The 12,276-nt window shown below is 34.3% G+C and overlaps 1 protein-coding gene across 1 annotated transcript; it reads left to right on the top strand.

Annotated features, from left to right (window-relative positions):
- Positions 1-406: 406 nt before the first annotated feature.
- On the top strand, positions 407-8,926 carry LOC144847742 (uncharacterized). Its single transcript, XM_078704251.1, has 11 exons — positions 407-542; positions 1,531-1,760; positions 2,377-2,649; positions 2,923-3,552; positions 4,084-4,323; positions 4,873-5,112; positions 5,661-5,900; positions 6,228-6,422; positions 7,593-7,775; positions 7,972-8,346; positions 8,464-8,926. The coding sequence occupies exons 2-11, from the start codon at positions 1,532-1,534 to the stop codon at positions 8,487-8,489; spliced, it is 2,631 nt and encodes an 876-aa protein (XP_078560377.1). The 5' UTR covers positions 407-542; position 1,531; the 3' UTR covers positions 8,490-8,926.
- The last annotated feature ends 3,350 nt before the right edge of the window (positions 8,927-12,276 follow it).

Here is a 12,276-nt window from a genome sequence, read left to right as displayed (position 1 = left end):
CTTAAAATGGAACAAAATAAATGTTGTGTGAAAATACAGCATACAAGAATAAAAAAATTATTAACTTAATAAAAATAAATCAAAATAAATGTAAAAATAATAGAATGCGGTGTGAAATTCAAACATATAGTTACGATTTTAATCAAAGCTCAAGATATATATTGTAATAAAATTATATGAATAACGATTAAAATAGTGTATCGCTTTAATATGATTAGTTAAATCTGCAGTATAATGTTGTTTTTGTTTAAAAATTCAAAAACCCGTTATCGAATGAGCTAATGCAATTAAAGTTTAGATAAGGTCAAAAACTTAATACTAAACGTTTCAAGGTTATGACGTAGGCAGTGCATCTATTGGTTACATGTATCCGACCATTGTGTCATGCGCAGGTCCTAAGCTTCGATAACTTCACCTCCCTTTTTTCATTGTTGCTGGAAGGGTTTAAAAAGAGACACCGGCTCCGTAACTTATCATTCTGGAGCTGAAAGCTCAAACAGCATTAAACATTTTTCTTCAACAAGGCAACTTAATTCGACCAAGTAAGTCTTTATTTTATGTTTTAAATTGTCGTTCTCGATGTTTTCTTTTAATTTTTAAATTGAAAGACTTGTCAACAAAGTATTAATAATTATTTGTATAACCGATAGCTTTAAACAAATGACATTACTGTACTACTACTATTATTTGTTTTATATTAAATAGACATTCCTATAATTCACTATATAATTATTATATATGAACTATAATTAATTATCGTTTAACCACACAATTATAATTGCGTGCATCAGACTATTATTATTTGGATATGAAAAATGTCCAACCATGCATCAATTTGTTTTTTTTATCATCTGGTTTTTATTTAAAAATGTGTGTTTCGTTCTTTCTTTTATGGATCGAGACTTAATTAAAATCCCACATGGGCTTATTTGTAGTGTCCAGGCACAATCATACGATTTTGAATATTATTTTTATTTAAATCAGTAATTCAATACAATACAGTTCAGTTCAGTGGCGAACTCGCGTATGGTATAGTAGGCCTAGTATAACTACTTATACAAAGTTTAGATTCATTTTGTAAAAAGTAGGCCTTAGTATTACTGTAGTAGGCACAGAAAGGGCGTTTTTCGTTGAAATGCTTATAACTTTACTTATACGAAGTTTAGATTCATTTAGTAAAAAGTAGGCCTTAGTAGGCACAGAAAGGGAATTATTCTTTGAAATAAGTACTTATTATAACTTGAATTTTACGAAGTTTAGATTCATTTTGTGAAAAGTAGGCCTTAGTATTACTGTAGTAGGCACAGAAAGGGAGTTAATCGTTGAAATTCTTATAACTTTACTTATACGAAGTTTAGATTCATTTTGTAAAAAGTAGGCCTTAGTAGGCACAGAAAGGGAACATATTCGTTGAAATGCTTATTATAACTTGACTTATACGAAGTTTAGATTCATTTTTAAAAATAATGTTAACTCCATGCTTCGACGAAAGAATATTTTAAAACATTTATTATTTAATTTTTCAAAAAGCATGATGAAACATCTGTTAATACTGGTGTTAGTGTGCGCATCATTGATCGATGCCCAGAGACATTTCGGTGGTGGCCGTCCCGATGGTGCTGGCCGTCCCGATGGTGCTGGCCGTCCCGATGGCGCCGGCCGTCCCGATGGTGCTGGCCGTCCCGATGGCGCCGGCCGTCCCGATGGCGCTGGCCGTCCTGATGGTGCTGGAAGACAAGGTCCCAATGGTGAACGTCGTGGTAAGTTAAACCAATTACTATATTAATAATAATTGGAATGCAATAAATATAATTAGTAAAAGTTAAGCCCAGTAAAAATGCTATATACAGTGTACATCGATCTGAGATCTGAATTACATTACACTGCTGTGACAAGAGAGTATGTTTCGTATCATTTCTGTATTCAATATTTTGTGCCATTGATTGAGGTGTAATTCTATTTCATCACAGTACAGTTTGAAATATAATGCAACATTAGTATAAAGTATAGTATAAAAAAGAAAAAAATGTTGATGTTAATGGTATTTGGACCAGTGCTTGGTTAGCTGAAATACTATATCTATCTGTCTTTTTTTTCCTTAATTCTTTTGATCAATATCTGTCCCTAAATATTAATAATGCTATTAGTTTATTTATGTAAGTTTTTTTTCTTTTTCGTATTTAATGCTGGGGTGGGTTACTTAAAGTTACTTGACTCTCCCCATGACTGGAATATTTTTCATTGTATTTATATGCAATTTTATTTATTAACAAACTAGTTTATCATTATTTTTATTGTGTATTATATGTATGTATATTGTGGAAATAAATTTAAATTCATATCTGATTTCATTGGGACATTATTTTCACATTTTAGAACTGAGTTGCGAAAAGATACCAGAGGACAGATCATGTCCACCATTCGAAAGAGAAGTCTGTGGCACAGATGGAAACACATATTCAAATATCTGTGAATTGATGAAAGTGAGATGCTATGGAGATGACTCGACTGTAGAGGTTGACTATGCTTGTGCATGTGGCTCTGACGATTGTGCTAGGCCAACTCCAAAAGAAAGAAAACGACCCACTGTAAGACCTACTCCTAGTGGACAAAGACAAAGACCGTCTCCAAGGCCTGGCTTCAAACGAGGTAACTTAATAAGTAATTAAGCGCTACAATATTTGTCTTTTATTTATGTCTTTTTTCAAACCTTTTCGACTTAATAGGCCTATCATTTTAAATAAAATTTGTTTCAATAAAATGATTTTAATAAATTATATTTCTTCTTTAAAAGTGCCTCCTGGTTGGTAGTATTGTATATCCAAATTTTACGTTGAAAAAAAAACGTTATAAAAACGTATTTGTTTGCTTTTAAAAAACTTTTTTAAAACGTATAAATAACTCAATTTTGTTTACGATTAGATAACGGCCGTCCCGATGGCGCTGGCCGTCCCGATGGCGCTGGCCGTCCCGATGGTGCTGGCCGTCCCGATGGTGCTGGCCGTCCCGATGGCGCTGGCCGTCCCGATGGCGCTGGCCGTCCCGATGGCGCTGGCCGTCCCGATGGCGCTGGCCGTCCCGATGGTGCTGGCCGTCCCGATGGTGCTGGCCGTCCCGATGGCGCTGGCCGTCCCGATGGCGCTGGCCGTCCCGATGGCGCTGGCCGTCCCGATGGCGCTGGCCGTCCCGATGGTGCTGGCCGTCCCGATGGTGCTGGCCGTCCCGATGGCGCTGGCCGTCCCGATGGCGCTGGCCGTCCCAATGGCGCTGGCCGTCCCGATGGTGCTGGCCGTCCCGATGGCGCTGGCCGTCCCGATGGCGCTGGCCGTCCCGATGGCGCTGGCCGTCCCGATGGTGCTGGCCGTCCCGATGGCGCTGGCCGTCCCGATGGTGCTGGCCGTCCCGATGGTGCTGGCCGTCCCGATGGTGCTGGCCGTCCCGATGGTGCTGGCCGTCCCGATGGTGCTGGACGTCCCGATGGCGATGGCGATGGAAGACGTCCTAGTGATGGACGCGGGCCATCACGTGGACGAAGACCACATGGACGCCCAGGTATGTTTGAAAATGCCAAAGTACTAATTAATTTCGGGGTAATAGTGCCTCATGGCTGGTGGTATTGTAGATCCCAATTTTACGTTGAAAAAAACGTATTTGTTTGATTTTATAAACGGTTTAATTATACGTTTTAATAACGTAATAAAACGTTTTTTAAACGTATAAATAACGCAATATTGTTACGATTAGATAACGTTGAACAAACGTTATAAAAACATTATTTGGTAATAAAACGTTTTAATATAAAGTTTCAAAAACGTGTATTTGTCACGTTTTATTATTATTTTATTATAAAAACGTCTTTGTTTGGTTGTATAACGTTTTAATATCTTGTTTAAAAACGTTAATTTATATGTACCCATGACTGTGATATTTTTCATTGTATTTGTATGCAATTTTATTTATTAACAAACTAGTTTATCATTATTTTATCATTGTATATTATATGTTATATTGTGGCAATAAATTGGAATTTATATCTAAGTAACACGACGTTGATTTCATTGGGACATTATTTTCACATTTTAGAACTGGATTGCGACAGGATACCAGAGGACAGATCATGTCCAACATCCGAAAGAGAAGTTTGTGGCACAGATGGAAACACATATTCAAATCTCTGTGAATTACTGAAAGTGAGATGTTATGGAGATGACCCGACTGTAGAGGTTGACTATCCTTGTGCATGTGGTACTGAAGATTGTGCTAGGCCAACTCCTGGTGATGGACGCGGGCCATCACGTGGACGAAGACCACATGGACGCCCAGGTATGTTAAAAAATGCCAAAATACTAGTGTCAATTTCGGGGTAAAAGTGCCTCATGGCTGGTGGTATTGTAGATCCTAATTTTACGTTGGAAAAAACGTTATAAAAACGTATTTGTTTGGTTTTAAAAACGTTTTAATTATACGTTTTAATAACGTAATAAAACGTTTTTTAAACGTATAAATAACGCAATATTGTTAAGATTAGATAACGTTAAACAAACGTTATAAAAACATATATATATTTGGTAATAAAACGTTTCAATATAAAGTTTCAAAAATGTCTATTTGTCACGTTTTATTATTATTTTATTATAAAAACGTCTTTGTTTGGTTTTATAACGTTTTAATATCTTGTTTAAAAACGTTAATTTATATGTACCCATGTGATTATTTTCATTGTATTTATATGCAATTTTATTTATTAACAAACTAGTTTATCATTATTTTATCATTGTATATTATATGTATATTATATTGTGGAAATAAATTGGAATTGATATCTAAGGAACACGACGTTGATTTCATTGGGACATTATTTTCACATTTTAGAACTGGATTGCGACAGGATACCAGAGGACAGATCATGTCCAACATCCGAAAGAGAAGTCTGTGGCACAGATGGAAACACATATTCAAATCTCTGTGAATTACTGAAAGTGAGATGTTATGGAGATGACTCGACTGTAGAGGTTGACTATCCTTGTGCATGTGGTACTGAAGATTGTGCTAGGCCAATTCCTGGTGATGGACGCGGGCCATCACGTGGACGAAGACCACATGGACGCCCAGGTATGTTAAAAAATGCCAAAATACTAGTGTCAATTTCGGGGTAAAAGTGCCTCATGGCTGGTGGTATTGTAGATCCCAATTTTGCGTTGAAAACAAACGTTATAAAAACATATTTGTTTGGCTTTAAAAACGTTTTCATTACACGTTTTAATAAAGTACTAAAACGTTTTTGAAGCGTATAAATAACGCAATATTGTTACGATTAGGTAACGTTAAACAAACGTTATAAAAACATATTTATTTGGTAATAAAACGTTTTAATATAAAGTTTCAAAAACGTGTATTTGTCACGTTTTATTATTATTTTATTATAAAAACGTCTTTGTTTGGTTTTATAACGTTTTAATATCTTGTTTAAAAACGTTAATTTATATGTACCCATGACTGTGATATTTTTCATTGTATTTATATGCAATTTTATTTATTAACAAACTAGTTTATAATTATTTTATCATTGTATATTATATGTTATATTGTGGCAATAAATTGGAATTGATATCTAAGGAACACGACGTTGATTTCATTGGGACATTATTTTCACATTTTAGAACTGGATTGCGACAGGATACCAGAGGACAGATCATGTCCAACATCCGAAAGAGAAGTTTGTGGCACAGATGGAAACACATATTCAAATCTCTGTGAATTACTGAAAGTGAGATGTTATGGAGATGACTCGACTGTAGAGGTTGACTATCCTTGTGCATGTGGCACTGAAGATTGTGCTAGGCCAACTCCTGGTGATGGACGCGGGCCATCACGTGGACGAAGACCACATGGACGCCCAGGTATGTTTAAAAATGCCAAAGTACTAGTGTCAATTTCGGGGTAAAAGTGCCCCAATTTTACGTTGGAAATACGTTACGTTATAAAAACGTATTTGTCTGGTTTAAAAAACGTTTTAATTATACGTTTTAATAACGTAATAAAACGTTTTTAAACGTATAAATAACGCAATATTGTTACGATTAGATAACGTTAAACAAACGTTGGTGTTTCAATATAAAGTTTATAAGATTTGACATCCCCTTGGAAATGATATTTTGTTCGATGGAATATATTTCCCTTAGCGCTAAAGCAAGCAATAATGTAATTAAGATATGTTTACATTGTAGATTTAGCAAGATTAGACATAGATGTAGTATGTAACAAGAGTGAAAGCTGTTCAGACGAATTCAATAAAGCTGTATGTGGAACAGATGGTGTGACATACACATCATTTTGCGAATTATTGTCTGTTAAATGTGAAACTGCAGATGAAGAACTTGCAGTTGAACACCCCGGTGATTGTGGAGAAGGAATATACCAAGGTATTTATTATTTATTTATTATTTTTTCTTTATGGGCTATGTAGGCTTTTCAGTCAAAGACTGTTCTCCCGGAGGGCCCAGTTATGATCAGTGGCTGTGAGTGACAATGGCTGTATGTGTGTGTGCTAGTAAACCAGTGTTACCCCCTACTCGTCTCGAAAGTCTTTAAAGTGCGTATGAGCTAGATGTGTACACTGAATCTAGCAAGGAACTGATCGTGTCGTGTCCACAGATAAACCCTTTGATCTCCGGAGCTCAGCATCGTGTTGTTAGATTACTTTAGTTGGGCTGTACCTTGTTGGTTAATATATTTGGTTACCGATCTCAAGGTCTTTTTTTTTTTACTTGTTTAAGACTTTGTTTATGTAGAGCATCTTTTGTTTTATTTGTGAATTGGATGTTCCATCCTGGAATTCAATTATATATATATATTTATCAGTCTTGCACTGATAAAGGGCTAGTGTTGCCTGAAAGCTCTGCTAACCTTTCTGGCTGTTTTACTTTATCGATTAAGTTGATTTAGCTTTTAGCTTTATTTTGTATCTCCATTAAGATCCAACCACTGATACCTACAGCATTGTCATTTTTTCAGTAATTTGCCTTTGGATTTATATATATATATATATATATATATATAAACTCATCAGGCAAAGAACATTAATTCTAAACCGCCCGGTGATATACTGAAATTTAATTAATTAATTTGAAACGATAAAGATGAGAAAATCTGTGAGAATGAGAAAAAGTCGCCCCAACCGAGACTCGAACTCGGACCGCCTGCTTGATATGCAGATGTCCTAACCATTAGACCACTGGGGCTTTCATGGTATTGTTCGAACTCGATTGGATAGCGACTCTTTAACATTCTCGGCGTGGTACGGCGGAACAGCACTAGTCCTCAGTTGTACGCACGCGCACCAGAGATCAAATTGATACGCCCTCATCTTACAGTATTTTTATTCACGAGGCGGGATCTCCGAAGAGATACTTTTATATATATAAACTCATCAGGCAAAGAACATTAATTCTAAACCGCCCGGTGATATACTGAAATTTAATTAATTAATTTGAAACGATAAATATATATATATATATATATATACATTTTTTATTTTACTATGTTTATTTTGAATGAATACCAAAATATAAGTATTATTATTTTTTTTACAGATCCGGAAGTTAGGCGAGAGCTTTGTGAGATGCGGCACGACGAATGTGAAACTCGTGCTGTAGAAGATGTAGTGATCTGTGGCAGTAACAACGTTACATACAGTCGATGTAATTTCAAAAGAGCAAAATGTGTAGATATATTCTTAACTATTGCAAAGAGGGGAGAATGTACAGAAGATCAAGGTAGTCATTTTTATATTATTATTTTTTAAAATTTTATATGCATTCTTTCTTTATAGTGGATAATAAATTGTTTTGGACTTTTGGAATTTGATGGTGATGTGTAAAACAAGACTTCTTTTGAATCAAGCATCCTCTGCTATACCATATATTGTAACATATATAATATATAACTAGCATTGCATTTTTTTTTCCTTAGGTGATCCAGAGCAGTATTGTGTAAAATGTCCATTTTCCGTTGGTGGCAACCGGGGAAACCCAAGACCAAATAAACCAGGACCCGGTAGACGAGGTGGTCCTAGTCAAGGGCACGATAGACCAGGAAGAGGAATATCAGAAGGTGGTAGACGACAAGCCGGTAGACAAGAAGGCAGAATACCAAAAGGTAGAAAGCCAAACCGCAGACTAAATTTAAAACCAGGATCTACAATCCCGGATCATCCAGTTTGTGGAACAGATGGAGTAACATACCCTTCGGCATGTGAACTGAAACGGGATACCTGTCTCCTTAGAGACTTTGAACTGAATATTGAGTCATTTGGACCTTGTGCAACTTCAGAAACTATTACTGAAGGTAAGCTTAAATAAATACATTAATGTTAATTTTGGTGCCTTGAGGTTAGGCATATAAGGAGCTTTGTTTCACATTTGAGCTGTTCTTGTATTAATCGTTATGTTTTTCTTGATACAGTATATACAGCTCCAATGGAACCTTGAACCAGTGGATGTCACAGTGAACGATTTCTGAACTTTTACGGTTAATTTTTAATATGTTACTCAATATGTACCTCAATATTTCCATGCACCTCAATATTTGTATTGTAATAATTGTACGCACGGGCAAGAAATGGTACAGACGTACTACAAAATACACTCACAATACAGTAATGCAGAAAACAGTATTCCGATGTTGAAACGGTATTCCGATGGTGAAACGCTATTCCGATGGTGAAACGGTATTCCGTTAGAATTAAATGCTTTGTTATCTAATGAATAAATTGCAATGTAAACACATAATAATGGTTTGATTAGTTTCCATTAATTGTAATTTTAGTTGAATTTGTTTGTTTCTAAAATTGTGAAAATGTGTGTTTATTTCTTTAATCTTTGTTATAGCGTTTTGTTTTGGAAAATAAAAATATACAAAAAGACAATGCTTTTGTTCCTGTCAATAGTTTCAAGTTTTTAATAATGTCTGTCTCTCAATAATCAAATATCAATTTGCTAACAGAATTGTAATATTCAAGTTATTATTTGATTATTGATATTTGATTAGAGAGGATGGCCTATGGTGATTTCGAGTGTTCTCCTCATATAGAAATGAAGTCCGGAAAATTAAGAAAATATTGATAAACCGTACTATAATACTAAATACAAGAGGTCAAATAATATTGTACTTTGTACTATTCATTTGACAAAATATAGCCTCGACCAATAGGCCTAACCTACCACTAATAGATAAGTGTTTATTTTATGTATAATTGTTAATACCGGTTGGAGAAATAAAAATATTTCTCCATGGTCCGGCAAATCCTGCTGATAAAACCTGCTTCGGGAGAACACTATTTATTTATATAAAAATAATCTTAAGTAATTACGTATTGGTAATTAATTCAACGTTTCTCGATAGTTTTCAAGTCTTCCGTTTTATTATTTGGATATGTTTCTTATGATCAACTTACAGTATTTTCCCCATCATAATCAGTAGAAAATTATCTATAAATGTGGGGTAGGCCTATGTGTAAAATGTATAAATCTTGTCCAACTCTACATGTGACAATTTCTTTATTATTAAACAAATCAGAAAAACGTCGAACGTTTTGCAAATTTTTCAGCTGTTGCTTTTACGGATTTTTTTTAGAGCTTTTCTATCTTTCGTAAGTCCTTGATGCACACCAAAGTGTTTATTATTATAACGCATCTCTGAATCTAAATTTAATAATCATATTCCTCGGTTTTATTATTTTGATTCATGTTTCTTATTATCAACTTATTTTTCCCATCACATTTATATCCATAAAGTACTGTATCTAGAAAAGAGAGGTTGTTTGGTGGAGGCATATTACTCCTCCCTTTGTCTTCATTAATACTTCGTGGTTTGTAGGCTAAAATCTTGACAAGTTCTTTATTCTAGCCTATAATGCATCTAACCTAAATTGAATAATCAACATTAGAAACAAAGCATAACGACATTACTATTAAGGCCTATAATAAATAGATATAATTTTATTTGTAGAAAAAGACCATGAGAGAAGTTCAGTAACATGTGATATAACAAGCAGAATATTAATATAATAGTTGGATGTGAGTCTTCCTGTTTGACTTTAATATGATTGTCCGTAATCCGTCATTAGAAACCACAAGGAAAGGAAATGAGTATATTTAAAAAAAAAAGTATATTCCTAATTTTATATAGGCCTAAATAACTGTACAAAATCAGAAACGCATTTGTGTTATAATTTGTAGTGGATCTGTAGCTGTAATGCCTATACCAAGAGTCTGGGGAGTTAAAATTGGCCTATGTATGTAAATAAATGCCTATACCAGGAGTCTAGGGAGTTAAAATTGGCCTATGTATGTAAATAAATGCCTATACCAGGGGTCTAGGGAGTTAAAATTGGCCTATGTATGTAAATAAATGCCTATACCAAGAGTCTAGGGAGTTAAAATTGGCCTATGTATGTAAATAAATGCCTATACCAGGAGTCTAGGGAGTTAAAATTGGCCTATGTATGTAAATAAATGCCTATACCAGGGGTCTAGGGAGTTAAAATTGGCCTATGTATGTAAATAAATGCCTATACCAGGAGTCTATGGAGTTAAAATTGGCCTATGTATGTAAATAAATGGAGTCTAAGTAAGTTTTTTTTCCTATGTAGGTACTATGTAAATTACCAGGAGTCTAGAATGTTAATTAGAAGAAGACGATCTATCTTACATTTATTATAAGAATGTATAATTACATCTCGCCCGATGACACAATGCTTTGGCCGCCGTATCATGGAGAAATAATTTCTCTATGTTCGTATGAAACATGTGTCTACCTATGGTCTACCTAATTGTTTGACCAAAGGCTCAACTGGTCAAGTTAAATACCGGTAGGCCTTCGGATGTAATTAAGCTTTATAAATCAACTATTGGATTATTATAAGACCCCTGTATCACACGCCCACGAATCTCGTGATTGCAATGAACACCGATATATACTCTTTTTATTTTCAATATGTTCTGTTCTGTTTTTTTTCTTGGACCGATGCATCAATAGTGACGAGATTCAACTAATGCACTGTTATCCAGTCGGAAATGATATTAACATACTTTGGAAGCTTTTACAAAACATGACTTACCAGACGACTATGAAAGTCTTATGTCCTATACCAAACACGAGGACGGAAAATAACTGACATAATATATATAATAATAATAAAGAATAAATAATATATTTATACAGGATAAAACAATCAGATAACAGTGTATCTGTTTTACATTGTGGTCCTTAAATATTATAATCAATAAATAATAAACGTCTATTATTTTAATATATTTACACAAACAAAACAAGAACAAAGATACAGATATATAATTACAAATTAATATATTAACGTTTTTTACTGCATGTTTTTCAAACATTCATTTTACAGTAAGTTTAATATTTATATTTGCGATGACTCTGCAAATTTGAATTTTAAATTGCTTGCTTTTAGAATTAAAACAAAATAGATACTGAAATATATGAATATCCATTTTATATAGATTTGTGTATACTGCATTGTACTATATTAGTTATTACTCTATTATCTTTTTGAACCTTACACTCATTATAATATGATGCCCGTCCAACGGAAAGTAATAAAAATAAATATTGCGAGATGGTAAATCATATGGACACAGTTCAAATTAAGTTCCTCAACTTTACATTTTCCCTTTTTTGGTCAATACGAATATCTAAAACGGGAATCGATATAAAAAACCTAATGTCTTTTTATACAATCGGTCATGCATCCGCAAAATGAATATGTGACTGGTTATGGTTAATCTTTATTATAAAGAACTTGTTATTTATTGTGACTTAGGCCTATATACATGTTTATGAACCACGCTGCAAAGTAGGCCTATGTGAGCCGTGTGAATCGAGGCTTATAGGAAATGATTCGTGTATTCGATCATCGATGGTATATCAGGAAAGGACGACTAGCCTAATAACATCACATGAAATGCACTATTTGTTTTTTCAATACGAATATCTAACAAATATATTTAAAAAATGTCTTTTTATAAAATCGGTCATGCGTCCGCAAAATATGCGAATATGTGACTGGTTATAGTTAATCTTTATTTTTTTTTTTTACTTATATATAATATAGGCCTACATGTTTATGAACCGCGATGCAAAATGTGTGAATCGAGGCTTAGGAAATGATTCGTGTATTCGATCATCGCTGGTATTTCAGGAAAGGAGGACTAGCCTAATAACATCACGTGAATGCACTGTTATTATTAAAAG

This window comes from Antedon bifida, chromosome 7 (assembly GCF_963402885.1).
Source record: "Antedon bifida chromosome 7, ecAntBifi1.1, whole genome shotgun sequence".
NCBI lineage: Eukaryota > Metazoa > Echinodermata > Crinoidea > Comatulida > Antedonidae > Antedon > Antedon bifida.
Note: the sequence above shows the minus strand (reverse complement) of the source record. Positions and strands in the feature narration are given on the sequence as shown.

Bases quoted from the DNA above. Each gene is read 5' to 3' on its own strand.
- LOC144847742 (XM_078704251.1), top strand. From the start codon at position 1,532: ATGATGAAACATCTGTTAATACTGGTGTTAGTGTGCGCATCATTGATC. The intron at 3,553-4,083 runs GTATGTTTGAAA...TTCACATTTTAG, and splicing joins AAGACCACATGGACGCCCAG to AACTGGATTGCGACAGGATA. The intron at 5,113-5,660 runs GTATGTTAAAAA...TTCACATTTTAG, and splicing joins AAGACCACATGGACGCCCAG to AACTGGATTGCGACAGGATA.